This window comes from Elephas maximus, chromosome 8, assembly GCF_024166365.1.
Source record: "Elephas maximus indicus isolate mEleMax1 chromosome 8, mEleMax1 primary haplotype, whole genome shotgun sequence".
In the NCBI taxonomy this organism is placed as follows: domain Eukaryota; kingdom Metazoa; phylum Chordata; class Mammalia; order Proboscidea; family Elephantidae; genus Elephas; species Elephas maximus.
The window spans coordinates 84,291,340-84,315,258 of NC_064826.1; the positions used below are offsets into that span (position 1 = coordinate 84,291,340).

Genomic DNA, 23,919 nt, shown 5'->3' on the forward strand with positions numbered 1-23,919 from the left:
AGGGTCGCTATGAGTCAGAATCGACTTGAAGGCAATGGGTTTGGTTTTTGGTATTTCTGTTCCTCATTTAGCACAACTGAAACGTAAACCAATACCCCAGGTTTTACCCCCACCCTCAAGCAGGACCTCTCTGTGTACCAAATATGATCATGTGGATGTGCTTTAGAAAAGGTTCACAAGCAAGAAAATGTTCATGGTGCCACGTTTTCTGCTTATATTGTAACTAGAAATGATTTTACTTCATAAAAATCATGTTCCAGGCAAGCCTTTTTTTAAAAAAAAAAAAATTTAATGCCTGCTCTCTATAAAATAAAATGTGCAGTATGTTTTGTGCAGTTGCCCCCAAGGGATTCAACACATAAATGCTTTTGAGAACAGTTACTAAAAATTATCCAGGTTGTTCCAAAAGTTATTGGGAATTGCACAGATATCCTAAATGCGCTTTTGGGTAAATTTCTCAGCAGCTGGAGGCATGTGTATCCGTTTCAAGCACATTCCTGGCACAATATGTATGTCATTACCCATATATGTATCCCACGATTTCAAGTGATTGATACACATCCCCTGCCCCATCTTTGTCTCCTCTTGAGGGAAGGCGATGGACAAGCATTGGCTAGCACTGGGTGGACCTGGCCACCTAAATTCTAGAAAAAGATCCATAATGTGATATCTCAACATGAGCTGGGTGAGTGAGTCAGTGAAGGACAAAGCTGCCATCATAAATGGATAATCAATAAGGTTGCAGAATTGGGATTTTATTTAGTGGAGGGAGTTTAACAGAGTCCATAGGAAAGGAAGTTCCCCCAAAACTAGTAAATGAGGAATCGCAACATTGAAATGGTATGCGTGGAAAAGTAAAGTAAACAAATCGTTGCCAAGAGTGAGTGAGTCACAAGCACATGAGTTTTAAGGGGTTGAACTCAAGAGACCAGATCAGGCAACACTGCTTAATACCATCACATGATGTGCCCCGAGGCCTTGTATTTAACTGAAATAAGGAGTGGGGCTCCGCAGAGGCCAGAGGACTGTTGTGCCGGGAGCATAGGGCCAGAGGAGTTAAAAGTTAAACCTGGATTGCTTGAGTCTGTGAGAATTCGGCATGGAATGTTTCCACTGTTTCCTGGGATTCCTGCTTCTGGCTGCAAGACTGCCACTTGACACCGCCAAACGTGAGTAACTCTCCCTTTCTGTGTTTAACCATTCCCTGGCTATCAGCTGAAGCAACAGGAGTAACGATGTCCTCTGAGCCAGAATTTGGACTGCAGCTCCTCAAGAAGGCTTCATGGCCTCCTCACCTGTTTCTTCTGGAAACCTTTCGGAATGCTGAAACTATTATAGCAAAATGCCATCGGCTTCATTCTTGGCTTCAGGTTCATAGAAAGTAAAAACCACGGAGTCTTCTCTTACCGACCTTTGTTTCCACTATGATTGCCACTCACCCTCCTGCTAGACAGCAGGCTTGGGTGAGGGGCACAGTCTCTAGCCCCAGAACAAAGCGACTCTCCTGACTAAGCTTCCTCTGGGTTCCTATCCAACAAGGAAGAAGCCTCAGATGAAATGGGGCCCAAATCTGGAGACACGCACTCTAATAGCCCCAACCCGGAAACTGTTTCTAATCCTACTGCTCTTCACAGACCTGTGGGAAGCTGTTGCCCTTAGTGAGGTCATGGAGAGAAAAGCCCAAGCCCAAGCCATGGTTCTCTACCCAGGTTATGTGTAGTTAGAGGCTGGAGGATTTTTAACAGTGATGATGAAATCAGAATCTTTGGAGGTAGGGCCGGGGCATCCCTGTTTAAAAAGCACCTCTTGTGATTTGAATGCACAGCTAAGGGTGAGAACCCTGGGCCAGAGCACAGCCCACTCGTCCAGTGCAGGGAACAGGTGGGGATGGCAACCCCCATCCTCCAGGTAGAGTTTGTGGAGTGGGAGAAGGATGTGCCTTGTACCTCACCCAGAAGGTTCACTTTACCCCACTCCAATACGGTAGTGACATTCGCTAGTTGAAAAAAAAGTTCAGGGGGTCTTGATTCTACCAGACCACTCCATGGGGAAGAGATGAGCCCAAGAGGAAACTCTGCTTCTCAGCCCAGACGAGGTAGGACTGAGAAGGGACCAGCATCTACCTAGGGCCCACCATGTGTCAGGCTGCTGCACGTATGTTATTCAGGTAATTCCCACAACCACCTTAGTGGAGCAGATGTTCTTCTCTTTATAGTTAACAAGTAAAACCATGAGCTCGGGTCTTGCTTCTCACCTGCTGAGCCCAGGCTGGAGAGAGGAGGAGGGTGAACATCGGCCTGGGCAGCTTGTGCACCCCTTCCTTTCACTCTGTGGGAAAGCAAAGTCCTTTAATCAGGTTGCCCTTACAGAGTTGGAAGTTCCCGGGTGGTGCAAACTGCCTGTGCACATCTACTAACCAAAAGGCCGGTGGTTCAAACCCACCCCCTTGGCCCCACAGAAGAAAGGCCTGGCAATCTGCCTCCATAAAGATTTCAGCCAGGAAAATCCCACCTAGCTCTGTTCTACTGTGTAACACATGGGGTGGCCATGAGTCCCAATCAATTCCACTGCAAAGGGTTTGGTTTGTTTTTTTGCAGAGTTGCATCAGGGGCTGGTGGTGATGGTAGAAAGAAGAAGAGCTGGGGAGACACCGGTAGCCCTGGAGCCCGCAAGGTGGCCGTGCCTCTTGCTGCACTGGTCGGGGAGGGGGGGGTGCCTCGAGAGGCCGAAGGGAGGCGGAGGTGGGAACTAGAGGCAGAGGAGGAGGGGGTCTGCAAGGCGGGGCGGGCGGACATAAGCGGTGGGGTGGAAGACAGAGGAGGCTGGGCCCCGGCATTGGTGGAGGAGTGGAGTAAAGGAAGCGGGAGGGGTGCGGTCGCTTTTGCTTGCAGCCGCCGAGGCCTGGATCACGACCCCGGCCCGGGAGACTCTCTCCCCCGTCCCCGCCTTCTTCTTATCTCCTCCGACTGAGGCTCGGAAAAGACCCCAGATTCTGGACGCGGGAGCCCAAACACAGGCCATGCGGCAGGCTGGTGCTAGGGCCTGGAGAGCGGCCGCCCGCGCACCCCAAAGGAAACTGACGACCCCCGTGCCTGCGGGGCCGCTGTGCCGCACACGTCTTGTGATTATCCCGTTTTACAGATGAGAAACAGGCCATGGAGAGGGCAAGTAACTCGCCTCAGGTCACACAGCTAGTAAGCGGAAGAGGTGGGCTTCCATCCCTACCCTTGTCCTTACAAGGGTTTGAAGTTGGACAGACTTGGGTTCCCGGCCAACCGGGGGACTGGGCCACAAAGTGATCCAGCTTCGCTGAGCTTTCGTTACCTCATTTGCAAAACTGGGTATAAGGTTCTTGTGAAATACGTGAGATCAACTAACAAAGTTCTAAGTATGAAAGACATGTTGTTAGCTGCCGTGGAGTCCCCTGACTCATAGCGACCCCATGTGTTGCAGAGCAGAACTGCTCTATAGGGTTTTCTTGGTTGTAATCTTAGTGGGAAAGCCCTGGTGATGTGGTTAAGCACTACAGCTGCACTCCTTGGAGGTCCAGTGCACCTGGTGCTCTTTGGAAACTCTGTGGGGCAATTCTACACTGTGCTGTAGGGTTACTATGACCCTGGCAACGGGTTTGGTTTTTGTTTTAATCTTTGTGGAAGCAAGTTGCCAGGCCTTTCTTCCGAGGTGCTGCTGGGTGGGTTACAAAGGCAACCTTTGGTTAGTAGGAGCACAAACCACTTGTGCCACCCAGACTTTCATGGGCCACACGCATGGTAGCAATTGTTATTGTCTGACAGACCTGCATCCGCCCTCACTGTACCTCCCAGTACAGACTCCCCTAGGGTCTATAGTCCCAGCAGATAGAGGGAACAGATGATTGACAGGTCAGTGGGAGATGGGACACCTAATTCAAGGCCATCTTCTCTCTACCATCATCACTTTGCTCTGCTCAGTAAAGCAAGTTAGCCAGAGCTGGAATCCTGGCTGTCAGCTTGAGAGTATCCCCAACCTGTTAGACTGTGTAACCAAATCTGGACATTCTTGGCTTTGCTTTGCCAGACTAAATATTCTGGCCAGGAAAAAAAAACTGGTAGGATTTAGCAATGTATCAAACACCAAGGGATTTTTTGCCACACATCCTACATTTTCCAATCACAGAAACCCATTGCCATCGAGTCAATTCCAACTCATAGTGACCCTATAGGACAGGGTAGAACTGTCTCATACAGTTTCCAAGGAGTGCCTGGATTCAAACTGCTGACCTTTTGGTTAGCAGCCGTTGCTCTTTAACCACTACACCACCAGGGCTTCCTTTCCAATCATAGCCCTGGTATGAAGAAGAAAGGAGAAGGTGTTGACAAAGCAGTTAATGAGCAGCTTCAGCCACCACCTCTCCCCTTGTGAACATAGTAGGGAGCCCAAAGTGTACAAGGAAAAGTCACAGGGTTGGTTTTATTTTTTAATTCAGCATTTTATTTTGAGATCATTGTAGATTCACATGCAGTCGTAAGAGATAATACAAAGAGATCCCATGTGCCCTTTCCCGGTGGTGACATCTAGCAAACGATAGTACAATATCACAACCAGGATATAGGCATTGATACGGTGGAGACAGAACATTACCTTGACCCCAAGGATCCTTCGGGTTGGTCTTTTATATCCACAACCATTTCCGTCCCTCCTCCCCGGCCTCCCCAACCCCGACCTCTGGCAACCACTAATCTGCAATTTTGTTACCTCAGTAGTGTTATATAAATGGATTCATACAGTACAAAGCTTTGGAATTGGCATGTTTCACTCAACATAATTCCCTGGAGATTCATCCAGGTTGCTGGTGTGTGGAAGGTTTGTTCTTTTTTTATTACTGAGGAATAGTCCGTGGTATGGATGTACCGCAATTTGTTTAATCGTTGACCCACCGAAGGACATCTGGGTTGTTTCCAATTTAAGGCTTTATGAATAAAGCTGCTGTGAACATTAGTGCACAGATTTTTGTGTGAATATAAATTTTCATTTCTGCGGAATAAATGCCCGTGAGTACGGTTGCTCAAATATGTGCTAATTCCATGTTTTGTTTTATAAGAAACTGCTGAACTGTTTATAAGAGTGGCTATACTGCTTTACTTCCCACCAGTAATGTCCAAGTGATCCAGTTTCTTTGCATCCTCACCTCCATTTGGTGGTGTTACTCTTGTTTTATTTTAGCCATTCTGATAGTTGTATAGTGATATGTCATTGTGGTTTTAATGTGCATTTTCTAAATGGCTAATAATGTTAAACATCTTTTCATGTTTTTATTTGCCATCTGTATATCCTCTTTGGTGAAATGCCTGTTCATGGTCTTTTGTCCATTTTCTAATTGGATTGTTTTTTGTTTTTTACTGTTGTGAACATTCCTTACATATTTTAGTTACTAATACTTTGTTGGATTTGTGGTTTGCAAATATTTTCTCCCTGTCTGTAGCTTGTCTTTTCATCCGTTTGTTGAAAAGGCTATCCTGACTCCACTGAATATTTTTTGCACCTTCATCAAAAATCATTTGGGCATATGTATGTGCAGCTATTTCTGGGTTCTCTGTTCTATTCCATTACCCTAGGGATCCATCCCTTGTCACCCTCCTTTTAAGTCTGTATTTTTCCTTGACTTCTGACATTTAAAATCAGAGGAGAGGTCTATGTGTTGATGGTGTTTCTGGAAACACTGACTTTCATTCAGATCTGAGGAAGAGGGAGACTCTAGGAACAGTGGGAAAAACTGGTTCTAGGCATCAAATACGTGAATGTTCATTTTCACTTGATGAAAGGGGACCCTGGGAGAATCATATCACTTCTGCAGGCCTGAATTTCTTCATTTATAAAAGGAATGGGTTTGAACTAAACAATCCTCCTTCTCTTCAGATGGAACATTCTAAACCATCCTATGACTCAATTCAAGTGAATTTTCAGTTGTAAATATTTATCAACATGTATTTCTTTTCTTCACTTAGTGTCTGTGTCCAAACAGGAACAGTCTCACAGAGTCACAGGAGATTTGGTTTTTGTCTGATTTGAAGGCCCAGAGAAGGCACGTGGCCTGAGGCTTAGTAACAGAATCACGGCTAGAAATCATTCTGAGACTCCTGGTCCAATGTTCTTTTCCATACCATCTGCCTCCTTTATAAGAAGAGAACTATGACTATTAGACATAGGAAAAGAAGGAAGAGGTTAGATGGAATTCATTCAGTATGACTTCTCTAAGCACCTACTAAACACCACACCTTGTGGTAGGCCTCTTCCAGGATTTAATAAAAGAAGACAGAGTCTCTGGCCTCTAGTTTCCAGGAGTTCATAGCTAAGCCAAGACACAAGACCATAAAAATTGATGAGAAGACAGTTTAAGACAGTATATGATTAGGAGATGGCTGAGTGCTATAGAAAATTTTGCTTTTGGCTGTGAGTAACAAAATACCCAAAGACACTTTCTGTTGCACACAGTCAGTCCAGAGGTAGGCAGGGCTAGAGGAGCAGCTCAAGGACATCACCAAGGACTCTGTTTCTTTTCATCTTTCCATGATGCCACCCTTGATGTGTTGGCTTACTTCCTCAGATTTGTGCCTTATGGTTAAATATTGCTGCCACAGCTCCAGGTATTGCATCATTACACTGCCATCTCAAAAATCAATTTTGAAGGGGAAAAATGGCATTTATTCTCACATGTGTCTTTTTATAATTTAGGATTACCTCTCCCAGAAGCCACCAGCATGCTTCCTCTCAGTTTGCATTGGCCAGGATTTCATCACCTGTTCCTACCCAAACTTTAAGGGAAGCTGGGAAAGTGAGACTCTGGAATTTTGAACTGTTGTAGTAGAAATTCTGCCAGCAAGGAGAAAACAAAGAGGAAGGATAGAGGCAGGAAGTGGCTGCTAAGTAGCAAAGTGTGCTGCAATCCTCAAAGAAAGGAGAGACTATGTGACTACCAGCGGCCATCTGCGAGAAACCCACTTTAAATAAAATGCATATAGGTTAAAAGTAAAAGAATGGAAAAAGATACACCATGTAAACACTAAGCATTAACATCAAAGTATTCTTTAAAACTAGGAATATCACCGTGGATAAAGAGGGCCAATTTGTAATGGTAAAGTAGATTTAACAATTCTAAATGTATATATACCTAACAGCAGAGCTTCAAAATATTCAAAGGAAAAACTGACAGAACTGAAAGTGGAAATACTAACATCCAGAATTATAGGTGAAGATTTAAATGTTCCTCTCTCAGTAATTGAACTAACAAGAAAACAGAAGATCAATAGGGATATATCAAAATCAAGCCAAACCTGTTGCCGTGGAGTCAATTCAGACTCATAGCGACACTATAGGATGGAGAAGAAATGCCCCAATAGGATTTCCAAGGGCATAATTTTTATGGGAGCAAACTGCCACATCTTTCTCCCTTGGAGGGCAGGTTGAGTGCTGGTAGGCTCAAACCGCCGACCTTTTGGTTAGTAGTGGTTAGTGGCCAATCACTTTAACCACTGTGCAACCAAGACTTGAAAAACACTATCAACCAACCCAAAGTAAATGACATACTTGTCCATGGAACATTCACCAAGACAGACCATATGCTAGGCCATAAAAAAAGTTAGGTTGTTCAGCAGTGGACTTCCGGGTACTGGTATGTATCTCAGAATCCTGAAGCCATTACTGTGCCTGCCATTTCTTTGGCTGAGTGAACAGTTGAGGATGGAAAAAGATAGAAAAACTGGTCTGAAGATAACCTGCATCAGTGTTTTCTGGTGCTATTGTATCGAACTCCAAATATTCAAAGGATATATATTGAGAAACAAAATAATGGCTAAGAAATGCCAACCTTCAAAATTTTACTTTGATTGAATTTAAAGTACATAAAGAGATAGGGTCTGAATGCTTGTATTCAAGATATTTCTGGTAGTCTTTTTTTAAAAAAAGCACCTCTATTTACTTGACAAAGATGCCCTCGTGGTGCAGTGGTTATGTGCTCGTTTGCTAACTGAAAGTTTGGCAGTTCGAACCCACCAGCCTCTGGAGAAAGTTGTAGCAGTCTGCTTCTGGAAAGATTAAAAAAAAAAAAAAAAAAACCCAAACCCATTGCCGTTGAGTTGATTCCTACTCCTAGTGACCCTATAGGACAGAGTAGAACTGCCCGGCAGAGTTTCCAAGGAGCGCCTGGTGGATTCAAACTGCTGATCTTTTGGTTAGCAGCTGCAGCACTTACCCACTACACCACCAGGGTTTCCCTATGAAGATTACAGCCTTGGAAACTCTATGGGACGGCTCTGCTCTGTGCGATAGGGTCACTATGAATCGGAATCAACAGGAATGGGTTATTTACTTGACATATTGGAAATATCACGCATATACTTCCCAACCTTGCAAAATGAATGTTCCTTTCATCACTGTTAGATAAGTACTAAATGAGGAATAGAATAGACAATTAATTTGTTTTTCAAATATTGATACAGGATTCCATGAAGTGCTGAGCGATGAAAGACCTTCTGCTTATATGAGGGACCACAACCAGTTAAGTGGCTGGTCTTCAGATGAAAATGACTGGAATGAAAAGCTCTATCCAGTGTGGAAACAGGGAGACTCTAGGTGGAAAAACTCGTGGAAAGGTATATCACAAGATTCAACCCAAACCACTGTAATTTCCTATTTAGGTAACTCTTGAGAACGTAGAGCCTTTTAGATTACATGAGAGCACTCTAGTTACCAGATGGAACGGCACCTGGATTTGGCAGTCTTTCCTCTACCCCAGCATTATCACTTTCTAAGCCACAGGAAAATGTTTAATCTCCTTAGAAATATTCAGTCTGGTAACTTAGTATAATTTGGAAAATGAACAGGTTTAGCCTTAAACCTAGCTAATGCAGTAATAGCCATTTTCCGATCTGTGGCTCCAAAGCATTGCTTTTGACAATGTCAAAGCTGCAGTTTATGGGAAAGCAAATATCTCTCCATTTACATAGAATAAGTCCTTCAGTGAATGGTTTGAGATTTCAGACAGAAACCTTTAAAACCAGTCTCCTTAATCCAATTAAGCAGAAGTTTTATTATTGTAAATAAATGTTCTTTCTATGATTAGAGAAGTCTTTAACTGGTCTAATTTACTTTTTTTTTTTTAACTCATCTTCTTGAACGTTGTACTCTGAAAGCTGAAGTTAACAGGGACCCAGGAAAAAATTTAACATATTATAAAGAGGCATTTGGATCCTATGGTCCTTATTAGTAGATTTAATTTTTCTTTAAATGTTTATTTGTCAGTGAAAGGAGAAAGAGATGCTTGATCACTGATCTCCATTTTTGATGCCCTAGGAGGCCATTTGCAGGCGGTCCTGACCAGTGACTCCCCAGCACTGGTAGGCTCAAATATAACATTTGTGGTGAACCTAGTATTCCCCCGATGCCAAAAGGAAGATGCCAACGGCAACATAGTCTATGAGAAGAACTGCAGAAACGGTAAGGAATGCTAGTCGTGTCACAAGAACATGAGTTTTGTCTCATAACTACTAGAGACCCATCTCATTAACCTCAATGCTCGCAAGTACATCTGTCAGTGTCGCATGCTGCTGTTGTCCTTCCATAGCCTCCTCCTCAAAATGCCTGACAGCCCCTTCATCAACATCAATGTCAGTCAGACCTCCTTCAGCAAACTGGTGGCTCTCAGCTGCTTGGAAGTCTCTTCAAACGCCATATTGTCATACCCACCTTTATCTTAGTGTGCAGTGGCATATACCTAGGGATTCTTGGATTATGGGCTACTCAAAGACTAGATAATTTGACAGATTTTTGGCAATCATTTTAATTTCTGTGCAGGAGTATTAAGCAAATGTTAAATGGCTAGCACAAATACTAAAGTGTGTATATTTTGTGTTGCTTTGTTCTGTGTTTGTTTTGTGTTACATGTGAGCTCTTCATATGTGTTTAAAAACACAAGTGAGCACATTTAAATTACCTGGTTAAAGTTGTACATTCCCTAAAAACAGAGCTAATTACTGAGATTTTGCTGATTGAAAACTGTTAAATGCATATATAGTCTGACTTCCAAATTTTATTATTTAGAATTTTTATTAAAATGTTGATATATTCATTCCTTATCAATTTATCTCCTTGCCATGAGGAAAACATTACATTCTGTATAGAAAGGGTTTGACATTTAAAAATGTTGTGCTTAATATTTCATAGTATTTTTTTCAAAAAAAGCTGAATCTTCTAATTGTTTCAAGTGACGATCTAGCCATCTGAGTACTTTTACAGTGAAAGAGTCTTTGTGATATATGAAAATTTTAATAAAATGTCCATCACCACTAAAAGGAACTAGGGCTCTTTAAAGAAATGGCTGATTCCAGGTCTAAGGTGAGCCCAGAAACAAGGAAGTGCTCAAAGACAATGGTGTCACATTAAAAGGACACAGGAGCCAGCTTGACAGGCTTCCACTGGCCATATTTGGGACCATTTAAGAATCAAACAAGAATAATGACTAATAGATTGATGAAAAAGACTCTTCAAAAAAGTCAATGACTGTTATCTAATGGGTATAGAGTTTCTGTTTAGGATAATGAAAAATTTTGGAAATAAATAGTGATGATGGCTGTACAGCATTGTGAATATAATTAATGCCACTGAATTATGCACTTTAAAACAATTAAAATGACAAATAATATGTTCTATATGGTTTACCACAATTAAAAAAAATTAGTGCCATGAAACACAAAACAGAGTGAAAGGGTTGTTCTAGATGAAAAGTTATTGATCATGGCTTGTTTAAAATGAGAAATTTGATACATACGGAAAAGTAGAAAGCAGAGTGTACGTTGAGTACCTAAATACTCTCTACCTAGATTTAACATTTTGCCATATTTGTGTGCACTCGTGTGTGTATTTCTTTTCTGTATCATTTGAAGAGACATAATAGCCAAATGTGGAAACCCTGGTGCTATAGTGGTTAAGTACTACGGCTGCTAACCAAAAGGTTGGCAGTTCGAAGCCACCAGGCGCTCCTTGGAAACTCTATGGGGCAGTTCTTCTCTGTCCTGTAGGGTCAGTATGAGTCAGAATTGACTTGATGGCAGCGGGTAGAATAGCCTAATGCAGTTTGCAAAACCTGACTGGACTGTGGTAGGGTGGTAATGGTGTTGGGGTTTTGTAGAACGCCCTTATACTTTGGAGGTACGTGCTGAATTCTTTGGGAATGGCGAGACAGGATATCAAATGATTCAGGAAAAAAAAAAAAGAAAGAGTATGCCAAAATAAAAAGACAAAGCACCCTTCAGTTTGGTTTGAATATGTTTGTGACTTGGAGACTCAATATGAAAATAAATATTGTATTGATTAGTATCTCCAGATTGAATTTATCTGAATAAATGATTTATATAAAACTTTTTATTGAAATATAACACATATGCAGAAAAGTGCACATGTTGTAAATACCATCTAATTAATTCTGGATGTTAGATTTTTAGATGGCTGACTATATTTAAACTGATTATGAACGAATATTTAAGTGTTTGATTCGGGAGCCTCATCATTGGGCATCCTGAGTCTAGACACCAATCGCGGCTTGCTTCTTTCTCTGTTTAGATACTGGTTTGACTCCTGACCTGTATGTTTACAACTGGACTGCCTGGACAGAGGATGGTGACTGGGGAAATGACACCAACCAAGGCCATCACAACGTTTTCCCTGATGGGAAACCTTTTCCTTACCCCTCTAGATGGAAGAAATGTAAATTTGTCTACCTCTTCCACACACTTGGTAAAACTTTTTTTTTCCTCCGTATTTCTCTCTTGATTCAATCCACTTCAAGAATTAAAAAAGTGTATCAATATTGATTAGTATCAGTGCGTCATTATCAACACATCAATTTGACCTCATTATCTGCCCCAAATGGCCATTTAATTGCTGGCTAAACTCCAATGAATAATTCAGGTAATTTTGTCCCCATAATAACAAAATAATGTTTTATCTTATCTCCTTTGGGCACATTGAAATATGTTTGATTGACTGCGTGCTTGGACGGTTTTCCCCTTTCAAAAGCCAACAGTCATTTTCTAGACCATCTGCACATGGTGGAGGAACAAAGATGGATTCTTTACAGTCTACGTGCATGGTTAGACTTTTCCAAGCCCCCTTAGACTTTTCCCCACTATCTTAGTTATCTAGTGCTGCTATAACAGAAATACAACAAGTGGGTGACTTTAACAATTTTTTTCTCGAAGTTTAGGAGGACAGAAGTCTGAATTCAGGGCACCAGCGCTAGGGGAAGGCTTTCTGTCTCTGTCAGCTCTGGAGGAAACTCCTTGTCTCTTTTGAGCTTCTGCTCCTGGGCAGTCTTCCAGTGGCTTGGCATCTCTCTTTCCCCATCTCTGCTTTTCACTTTTTTAATCTCTTATATCTCAAAAGCAATTGACTGCAGACCATCCTACACCAATCCTGCCTTAGTAGCATAACAAAGAAAACCCATTCCCAAATGGGATCATAACCACAGGCCTAGATGTTAGGGTTTACAACACATATTTTGGGGGGACACAGTTCAATCCATAACCCGTACCTGTCCTTAAATTTTTAACCTTCTTCTCTTTTCTTACCCTATGATTGCGAATTTTAACACAGAGAATATAACAACACTTAGCCTGTTAACTTTCTTTAGCTTGGGTGGAGAGTGGGGGATAAAAATAAAATCTTGGTTAGCCTTGCCAAATTTCCAGGACACCAAAGAATTAAGGGAAAAAAAAGCAGATTGAGCTCTTTTTTTGAAAACAGATTTACTCAGTTTTTTTTTTTTCCTGTCTTAAACAGTAATGTAAAATGCTAACATTTATTTATCTGAATGGCACATGAGTGAGCATTTTTTAACTTATTTTATTTTTTATGTTCTTAAAAGAATTTTTAAAAATTAAACTTGGGCACTCTGTGGAGCCCTGTTGGCATAGTGGTTAAGCGTTTGGCTGCTAACCAATCAGTCACCAGTTTGAATCCACCAGTTCCTTGGAAACCCTGTGGGGCAGTTCTGCTCTGCCCTTTCGGGTCACTATGAATCAGAATTGACTCTACAGCAGAGGGTTTGCTCTTTGTAGAAGATCTGGAAAATGCAGAAAAGTACAAAGGATAGATAAAAACCATCCAAAATTAACCACAGAATTGTCATCATTAACATGATGGTGTTTTCTTTATTGATATTTCTTGATTCAGATTATAGTGTATATACATTTTTGCTTAATATAATGAGCATTTTAATATATCATTAAAGTCTGTTTTTACATAGTAATATTCCACAGTGTAGAAATAAAATAATCTCACTATTCCAATCTTCTTTGCCACAGTCAGTCCTCTTACCTTTTTTTTTTTTTTTTTTAACCACCAGTGGAACTCACTTGATTTTATTATTGGTGAATCGATTATTTTTAGGAAGAGCAAATTTAGGTTATTAGAAAGGCTGTTATTGGTTTAAAATATCACCAGGTGCCAAGTATTTGAAAACTCCTACCAATAGAGCAGCCTCCAGTTTTCTAAATGTTTTTGCCTTCATAAATTACAGAAAACTCCTTTTTCTTAAATTAACCTATTTATAGTCCAAAACAAAATATTAATAATACACATCAGTTGAACAAAGTACAAAATATATCAAATATTATGTATTAACTCTGTGTGCATCTATTCAAATCGGTTGCCTTAAAGTTGACTTCTTTTACGATGACATCACGTCCCTCTCAGTCAACTCAATAAATGTCACAATGTCTTTGACCTGTCACTCCTATGGCAGAATTCTGACAGTTTGCATGATGTCACTTTCACTAACACACACTTCGGTTTCTTTTTAGCCTGGTTAACATTCCATTAACCTAAAATGTCTTTATTTAGAATCAGCCTTTGCCCAGAAATTGCTCTGTTTCTAACACAACTGTTCTGAATTTCCATCTTCCCCAAAGTCTCAGAGTTAACTGATATTCTTCCTCAACTAGTCTTGCCTCTGTGGCCTCGCCCCTCAGTGCCGGAGCTAACATTTTCCTCATGTATGACAAACCCACCACAACCTCCAACAGAACTGCCCCTGCATCTCAAGGTGGAGGGGGATTCCAAAAACATATCCCTGCTTTTCTGACATTTGTCACTGTGTGGTAAACATGGTTCTCCAAACGTCCCCTGACAATACCCATACTTGCCAACGGCGGATCTCTGCGGGGCACCATGATAGGATTAAAGTCCAGCTACCAAGTAGCAGTTAGATTGGAGGAAGGTTAGAGAAAAAAAAAATATGACTAAAGGGCATCCTAGAAATATGTTTATGGGATTGCTCCATTCTTTTTCATATCTACCACCTTCTACTTCTTTTTCATCATTTACCGCATTTTTATATAGAAATACTGTCAGAAAGTCTGGAGAATCCCAGTCTCTTAAAAAAGAGCTGCTTAATAATATGGCTGAAATAGCAATGTTGTTATAATGGGTAACATTATAGTTACCTATAATAAAAACCTATAGTAGATATATTACATAAAATTAGAGATATAGATACACTATCCCATTGCTGATCCCAATTCATGGCCGCCCCTTGTACTACAGAGTAGAACTGCTCCGTAGGGTTTTCTTGGCTGTAATCTTTACAGAAGCAGGTTGCCAGGCCTTTCTTCCATGGCACTGCTGGGCGGGTATAAACTTTAGGCTAGTAGTTGAGGGCAAACCATTTGCACCACTCCCCCCCCCCCATTTGCCATCGCGTCGATTCAGACTCATAGCAACCCTATAGGATAGAGTAGAGTGGTCCCATGGGGTATCCAAGGAGCAGCTGACAGATTCAAATTGTCAACCTTTTGGTTAGCATCCATAGCTCTTAACCAGTGACATAGATAGTGTCATAAATTGAATTGTGTCCCCCCAAAATATGTGTCAACTTGGTTAGGCCGTGATTCACAGTATTGTGTGGTTGTCCTCCATTTTGTGATGGTAATTTTATGTTAAAGAGGATTAGGGTGGAATTGTAATCCCCTTATTAAGGTCACATCCCTGATCCAATGTAAAGGGAGTTTCCCTGGGGTGTGGCCTGCTCCACCTTTTATCCCAGGGTTCTTGCGTGGAGAAGCTCTTAGTCCAGGGGAAGACTGACAAGGAGGACCTTCCTTCAGAGCCAACATAGAGGGAAGACCTTCCCCTGGAGCTGATGCCCTGAATTTGGACTTTTAGCCTACTTTACTGTGAAGAAATAAATTTCTCTTTGTTAAAGCCATCCACTTGTGGTATCTCTGTTATAGCAGCACTAGATGACTAAGACAGGTAGTGATAATAAATAATATAGTTTGGTTTTTTTTTTTTTTTTTTGGATAAATAAATTTAACTCCCTTGGATGCTTCACCATGACATTAAATGTTGTCCACAGGGAAAAGAAAAAGAAGTATTTTAGGTGCCAAATCACGTATTTATAGAGTATTTATTTGTAAACTAAAGACTGGCTGTATTATCCCACTAAACAGCTCGTATCATTTTAAGATATATACAATTACATTTACATAACTTGTGGCTTTGTTTCGTAAAGCTTTACATAGAAATGAGCACTAGGCCATCTTCCTTTCTGAAACAGCGAGGACTATATTCACCTCCTGCTTTTCCCTCCCCAAAGCAATCTTTTCTCAGTGGCGGTCGCTAGTCTTTAAGAAAGAAAAACTTCCTGTAACGATCATGTGATATAGCCAATAACTGAAAATGTCCATTCTCTTAATTAAAGGCCAGTATTTCCAGAAATTGGGACAATCTTCAGCGAGAGTTTCTATAAACACAGCCAATGTGACACTTGGCCCTCAACTCATGGAAGTGGCTGTCTTCTTTAGACGTGGTCGGACATTTGTACCGATTGCAAAAGTTAAGGATTTGTATGTGGTAACAGGTGAGTGATATGAACTCTAAGTTAACTGAGAATAAAATACTTCCTGCTGGAGTTATTAGTGGGCTAAGAAAGGGTTTGAGCCAAGTGTTCTGGATTAGATTAGGATTCACCTGGGCTCCTTCCCAAATTTGTACATTTAATTATAGGATTCCATCTGTTTTCCAGAGTAATTTCGGAAAACTGGAAAAATTAAATATGAAAAAGGAAAATCATGTTGAATAATCCCTAATTTTAATATTTTTAACCTAAAAGCACCATTGAAGTCCTCCACTTAAAATCAAGCAACCATGTATTCTTTCCTTTTTTTAATGTGTCTTTTAGATCAGATTCCTGTATTTGTGTCTATGTTCCAGAAGAATGATCGAAATTCATCTGATGACATCTTCCTCAGGGGCCTCCCCATTATATTCAATGTCCAGATTCATGATCCTAGCCACTTCCTTAATGAGTCTGCCATTAAATACAAGTGGAACTTCGGGGATAACACTGGTCTGTTTGTTTCCAACAATCACATTTCGAACCACACATATGTGCTCAATGGAACCTTCAGCCTTAACCTCACAGTGCAAGCTGCAGTGCCTGGACCTTGTGCTCCTCCTTCACCCAGACCTCCAAAACCCACCTCTTCTTTAGGTAAGCTTTTTCCAGGTAATCTTTGAGGAGGTCTCCTTAACAGCTAAAACATATTCACGTAGGTTGTATTAGGTGCCTTTGAGTCGATTCTGACTCATAGTGACCTCATGTGACAGTAGAACTGCCCCATAGGGTTTTCTAGGCTGTAATCTTTGTGGGGGCAGATCTCCAGGTCTTTCTTCCACAGAGCTGCTGGGTGAGTTCAAACCACCAACCTTTCAGTTAGCATACAGCACTTAATTGTTTAAAAAAAAAAAATTTTTTTTTTTATTAGATCCCTAGTTAAAAGGATTGTGTAGAGGCTCTGCAATGATTTCATTCTGTACCTGTTGATTTTTTTTTTTTATTTGACCATTTACCTTATTATTGACTTGGAAAAGTTCTTTATATATTCTAAATTTTTTCCTGTTACTTTTATTTTTTTTTTTAAGTTGTGGTTTAGGTGAAAATTCCCAGAGCAAATTAGTTTCTCATTAAACAATTAATATACATATTGTTTTGTGACATCTGTTGCCAACTCCGTGACATGCCAACACTCTCCTCTTCTTGACCTTGGGCTCCTTATTTCCATTCGTCGAACTTTCCTGTCCCATCCTACCTCCTTGTCCTTGCCCTGGGCTGGTGTGCCCATTTAGTCTGGTATGCATGGCTGAACTATGTGTCTTATTGTTTGTTTTATAGGCCTGTCTAATCATTGGCTGTACCTCTTGATTTTGTTAACCACTTAATCATTATTTTGAGCCTTTAGAACATGGAAGCAAGGAGACAGTGTTTAAAGCCATTTTGTAAATAGAATTTGGTGACTCATATAAAGCTCTTGGAAACCCTGGTGGCGTAGTGGTTAAGTGCTACGGCTGCGGACCAAAGGGTCAGCAGTTCGAATCCTCCAGGTGCTCCTTGGAAACTCTGTGGAGCAGTTCTACTCTGTCCTGTAGGGTCGCTATGAGTTGGAATCGACTTGACGGCACTGGGTTTTGGTTTGGATAAAGCTCTTTGGAGCCCTGGTGGTATAGTGGTTGAGAACTTGGCTGCTGGCCAAAAGGTTGGCAGTTCGAATCCACCAGGTGCTCCTTGGAAACCCTGTGGGGTAGTCTGCTCAGTCTTACAGTGTCACTATAAGTCAGAATCAACTTGAGGACAATGGGCTTGGTTTATTTATTTATTTTTGTATAAAGCTCTTTAAGAACCCTGATGGTACAGTGGTTAAAGTGCTCGGCTAATCAAAGGTCCGTGGCCTGAACCCACCAGCTGCTCTGTGAGAGAAAGATGTGGCAGTCTGCTTCTGTAAAGATTTCTGTAAAGCCTTGGAAACCCTACTGGGGCAGTTTGAGTCGGAATGGACTTGACTGCAGTAGGTTTGGTTGTTTTGATTTATATGCAGATGCTTTCCCCCTTGTAGCCCATCACATTTCTGTTTGTCCCCCATATTTCAGAGCTACGAGAAGACACATTTACCCCTGTGAACGTTCAGGCCCTCCCCACTTTCCTCCCTTCTCCTCCTACATTTCTTTCTCCACCCCCCTTCTCCCTCCCTCCCCTGCCCCCGCCACCCAGTTTTAAGTGAAAACAAAGCCACACTTGAAACCAGTTTCCAAATGGCCAAAGAAAGAACGCACCTTGAGAGTATTTCTGGCGTTAGCAAGCTGAAAAGACCCCAGACATTAAAATTGTCCTGGATATAAAGCATAATTAATTAAATCCCACCTCCTATTAATAGTATATGAGGACATTCAAAAAGTTAAGAGTCCACTTTGGGAAGGGTTAGCATCCATCCGTTTCTCCTCCCCACAGTATTACTACCCTTCCCCACTTGGCCCCTTAATAGAGTTCAGCACCTCAGAATCAGGGGGTGATAATAGGCTGACATTCTCTCACTGGTCCCAAGAGGGCGCCATGACCAAGCCCTGAGGGAACACTCCATCTTGATCTAACCTTTTAGTAATAAAATGAGATCTTGTTAAATCAGGTATATCTAAATCAAGACACTATCAGGCATTACTTCTGATTTTTATTAATTCTTTTTTGAAATGTTTTAAATTCCAAAATTAATGCACGTTCTTTAATAGAAATTCATGCAATATAGAAGCCTAGAGTAAGAGGTGAAAGTCCCTTTCACATCCTCCCAAGAGTTAACCACTGTTAATATCTTCAAGTATTTCCTTCCAGGTGTTTTTCTATGCATTTATAAACTAATATAAATATATATAACCAAAAAAACCAAACCCAGTGTTGTTGAGTGATGCCAACTCACACCAACCCTATAGGACAGAGCAGAACTGCCCCATAGGGTTTCCAAGGAGTGGCTGGTGGATTTGAGGTGCCAACCTTTTGGTTAGCAGCCAAATTCTTAACCGCTTTGAGGTACACCGAGCCAACTCATAGCAACCCTACAGAACAGAATAGAACTGCCCCATAGGGTTTCCAAGGAGCACCTGGTGGATTCGAACTGCTGACTTTTTTGGTTAGCAGCCTTAGCTCTTTACCACTACACCACTAGGGTTTCCACTGTGCCATCAGAGCACTATAAATATTTATAGATTGTGTTGTTTGGGTTTTATGAAAATGGGTTCATGCTATAAATATTGTCCTATAACTTGCTTTTATTCACTTAACAAATACAGACATTTTTCCATTGTCAGTACATATAAATTTATCTCATTTTATTCAATAGGTACGTATAATTATGGATATAATATAATTTATTTAGCCATTTTCTTCTTGATGGATGATTAGGTTAATTCAGTTTCAGTTACGAATGCTACTGCATTGAGAATCTTTAAACATATAACATAATTCTGGTTCTGTAGGAGAACCAATTTTTTATCTACAAGTATTTATGTCTTCCTTAAAATAAGGAAGACATAAATTTTAAAATAAGGGGCTAGGTATAAAATTTTTTAAAAATTACAGAGCCTTTAACTTTTGCACCTAGAAATTCCTCGATGATGAAAGGAATCAATGTTAGTCTGTTTTGAATAGCATGTTTAGTAAGCTAGCTTGTTTTTCTTAGAAGCTACTTATATTATAAAAATCAAAAACCAAACCAAACCCATGGCCGTCGAGTTGATTTTGACTCATGAGCGACCCTAAAGGACAGAGTAGAACTGCCCCATAGGGTTTCCAAGGAGCGTCTGGTGGATTCAAACTGCCGACCTTTTGGTTAGCAGCCGTAGCTCTTAACTACTGTGTCACCAGGGTTTCCACTTACAGCACATGTAAAAATATATTTAAGCCAATGAAAATGTATTTGAAATTTCTGTAATTATTTTCTCTATGTCAGACCATAAGATAAAAGATATATAATTACCTTATTAATTAGTTAAGTTTTATGGCAAAGGGAAACTTCCCAGTCTTAGATAAAAGTGTAAGATCAAGCATAATCAATCCCAAATGCCTTAAAGCAACTATGAGGTATGGAGGAAAGGTGGGAATAAGTAATGGGACCCATAGAGAAAACAGGAGTCGGACCATGACTTAAAAAACAGAAGTAGGGTGGGACACTTGTTCTCTAGAAGAGAGAGGATTTTCAGCTATACAGGCCATATCAAGGTGCTTGAATTAGTGAACATGGGATTATTATTCGGCCAAAAAGTTGTATTCTCTTTGCTTTGGTAAGTGGCTTCATTATAAAGCACAGCCATAATCAGAAACCAAATGCAACCACCAGAGTGAGACAGAAGCAGTTAAAGAGGCAACTCAGGTTGATGATTAAATCGTAGGGTAGAGAGGTGTGCGTTATTTTTAAGTCACAGAATTCTCTTTCCTCTGATTTTTCAGACTTAAGTGAGTAAATCTGAAAAACAACCTTTGTAAGACTTATGTTGATCAGCACTATATATATAGTGCTATATATATATATGTATAACTTGTTGCCATCGAGTCAATTCCAACTCATAGCAACCCTGTAGAACAGAGTAGAACTGCCCCATAGGGTTTCCAAGGAATGGCTGGTGGATTCCAGCTGCCAGTCTTTTAGTTAGCAGCTGAGCTCCTAACCACATACACACATACATATGTTCTAGCACATTCATATACATAGATGTATATAAATATATATTACTAGAAGAAAAGAGGAAACCCTGGTGGTGTAGTGGTTAAGAGCTAAGTCTGCTAACCAAAAGGTTGGCAGTTTGAATCCTCCAGGCACCCCTTGGAAGCCCTATGGGGTAGTTCTACTCTGTCCTTTAGGGTCGCTTTGAGTCAGCAATGGGTATGGGTGGGAGGAAAAGAAACAGATCTTTATTAATTTACTTATGTGGCAGACATGAGAGACATGTTTTACATACATTTTCTCATTTAAGCTTCACGGTTCCACCCTAGGAGGTCAGTATTATCCCTATTTTACAGCTAGCAGATTGAGGTACAGATAGGTTAAATGATGCACCCAAAGTCTGCAACATCTAAAAGCAAGAGGAGCTAGAATTTGAGCCCAGAATATCTGACTCAAAATTATCTATCATGGTAGGCTTTATTTCATTGTGATTAGTTAAATCGCATATTTAAATACGGTTTCTACCTTTCATTTGTTTCCTGTGTTTAAACAAGCTATGAAACTGTATTTACTTACCTAATTTAGCAATTATAACCATAACAGCCCTCACATCTATGTGAATCATTACCCATTTAGGTCAGACTTCTGCAGCAATTTGAACAGTAAGGAATTGTTGATGGTATTGTAAAGAGCAGACAAAAAATGTTCTGATTTTTGGTAATATCACGCACATCTCCTTTTACTTACGTAGCAACTACTCTAAAATCTGATCTTTGAAATTCTTCAGGTCAAGCTGGTGACAGCCCCCTGGAGCTGAGTGAGATTCCTGATGAAAGATGCCAAACTAACAGATATGGTTACTTTAGAGGCACCGTCACAATCGTAGGTGAGGCTGAAGACCGGCAGGGGAAGGACGTGAGAATCCATCTAAGGCTAACTCCAGAGAGGTAGAGGTGGGGATCAGGGCCCCCACTGCCTGTCAGAGGAGATGCCACTCTGTCCTAGCATGTGGGTTCTTACCTGCCTTTTCTGGCCCTCCTTAGATACCCTGGTGGAAATGAGCCTTATATGAGGCACACGGATGTCACAAGCCTGCCCTGGGCCAGGCTCTGGGCCTCCGCCTCAGCAATGGGAATGAACGAGGGGGCTGGAGGAAGGCCAGTATGGAGCTCCTACAGCTTCAGTCCTTCCTCTAGCTAATTTTCACAATGTCACACTTCTTGTATGTACAAAAGGGGAATGGACAGGGTCACCACACATTGCCTACAGAAAAAATGGGTGGAGTAGAAACCCAAGCTGTGATCCCTGGGGCAATGGTTCCACCTGAGAGAAACCCTGAGCTTGGGGCTGCACCGCTCCTGAGGCCTAACATTTTCCTGAGCCACCTGTCCAGAGGGTGCTGCTTTCTAAGGAATATACAAGCTTTGGAAATAAAAATCTAGTTTGGACTGAAGACAGCTCAGTTTGAATTTAGAAAATGCTGCATGGACATATATCCAAAGCTATGGGGATAGATTCCTGGATCCAGGGTGTTTGAAAATTTTGGTGAGAAAGTGGTCTCTGTTTTACTGTTTGACCTTCTGCTTTGTTAAGGTGTGGTTGGCTTTGTTTCGGGTTGTGTCCTGATGTGTTTTCCTGTGGGGGTTGTTTTGTTAGAGCGAATCCTAGAAGTTAACATTGTCCGGATGACAGTGCCACAGCCTGAAGACTCCGTGATGGACTTTGTCGTGACCTGCGAAGGGACGTGAGTACATTGTCGAAGGTGGAGGGATGGGTCAATGTGAGGACCCCAGGTCAAACCAAAGGCCTTTACCACCACTATAAGACAGTAGAACTGCCCCATTGGGTTTCCAAGGAGCAGCTTGTGGATTTGAACTGCCAACCTTTTGGTTTGTAGCTGTAGCTCTTAATCACTGTACCACCAGGGCTCTCTCCCCTTCTAAGTGAATTTAAATTCCTAATTGGTCAGCAATACAAGTCAACGAAGGACTTACGAAAGTGCGCCCCAAAGTGCTAGCAAGCATGCACTTGTTTGGCTAGATTTGAGAAATAACCATTACCCTGGTGGTATAGTGGTAAAGTGCTATGGCTGCTAACCAAAAGGCTGGCAGTTCAAATCCGCCATGTGCTCCTTAGAAACTCTGTGGGGCAGTTCTACTCTCCTGTAGGGTCGCTGTGAGTCAGAATTGACTTGACGGCAGTGGGCTTGGCTTGGTTTTTAACTGGTAAGTTGAAAAATAATTATCATACTTGCTTGAAAATTTACTATGCTCTAAGCACTTTCCATCTGTGATCACACTGAGCCCTCACAACAGTCCTTTGAGAATCCTCATTTCACAGATGAGGCACCTGAGGCACACAATGATTACAGAACTTGCCCATGGATAGAGCGCGGGTCACGGGCCTGCCATCTGGCTCAGAACCCTGCTCTTGAGCTCCCTGCAGACCCCTCCTAAGTGGGCGGGTCCCCGCTGTGGAGCTGTGTGCTAGTGTTAATAGCAATACCTGATAATCCTGTCTTTCTTTATGATTTACAATACTCTTTCTAATGCACTGTGTATCATGAGTATAATAAGGAGTCCCTGGGTGGTTGCTATGAGTCAGAATCGAGTTGACAGCAGCGGGTTTGGTTTTTTTGGTTGGGTGGTAGAAACGGTTACCGCACTCAGCTGCTAACCAAAAGGTTGGAGGTTCAGGTCCACCCGGAGGCACCCAGGAGGAAAGGCTGGTGATCTACTTCCAAAAAATCAGCCATCAAAAACCGTGTGGAGCACAGTTCCGTCTAACACAAATGGGATTTCCATGAGTTGGAATTAACTCGACAGCAACTGGATTTTTATATATATAATAAATGAAATATAAATTAATTAATATGTGAATAATATACCAATGAACTAATTAAATATACTCCACAAAGTAACTAATTTACATATATATAAATTAATGAAAATGTATGTATATGTATGTGTGTGCGTGTAAATCAAAATAATGGGACAGTATGTGACCTTTCTGGTAGAAAGGAACAGCTAAGAATTGCCTAGCCAAGGAGAGGAGTAGAGTGAGGATGGCAGAAAATAGTGTTAAACGATGATGACACGACTATGACTGAGGAGTTAAGCTGCTGCAAGAGGCCAGGGCCTTGTGAGAAGAGAGACTATTGGCACCCCAGACCCTGATCAGATCCAAATCCCAGCTTGTCTATCCATCCAGGAAGTTTGTCCAGAAGTAAAGCAGTGACTAAAAGAGTCATGCCATGGCCAGGTAGCCTAGTGGTTACAAGAACAGTTGAGTCCAACAACCTTTGTTCAAATCCCAGCTCCACTTCTAACTGGGAGTGTGACCTTGGGCTAGTTACTCCCCCTCCCCAAGCTGGTTTGTCACATGTTAAACTGGGGTAATAATACTT

The 23,919-nt window shown here is 41.4% G+C and overlaps 1 protein-coding gene across 1 annotated transcript in view; it reads left to right on the forward strand.

Moving 5' to 3' along the window:
• The first annotated feature begins 966 nt into the window (after positions 1 to 966).
• The window catches only part of GPNMB (glycoprotein nmb), a 28,711-nt gene continuing 5,758 nt past the window's right edge, over positions 967 to 23,919 (forward strand). Inside the window, exons 1-8 of the mRNA XM_049894155.1 lie at positions 967 to 1,169; positions 8,475 to 8,627; positions 9,328 to 9,471; positions 11,593 to 11,766; positions 15,731 to 15,889; positions 16,211 to 16,522; positions 21,301 to 21,399; positions 22,170 to 22,257. Coding sequence (XP_049750112.1) covers positions 1,100 to 1,169; positions 8,475 to 8,627; positions 9,328 to 9,471; positions 11,593 to 11,766; positions 15,731 to 15,889; positions 16,211 to 16,522; positions 21,301 to 21,399; positions 22,170 to 22,257 — 1,199 coding nt within the window. The 5' untranslated portion in view covers positions 967 to 1,099. The remainder of the gene's footprint in view (positions 1,170 to 8,474; positions 8,628 to 9,327; positions 9,472 to 11,592; positions 11,767 to 15,730; positions 15,890 to 16,210; positions 16,523 to 21,300; positions 21,400 to 22,169; positions 22,258 to 23,919) is intronic.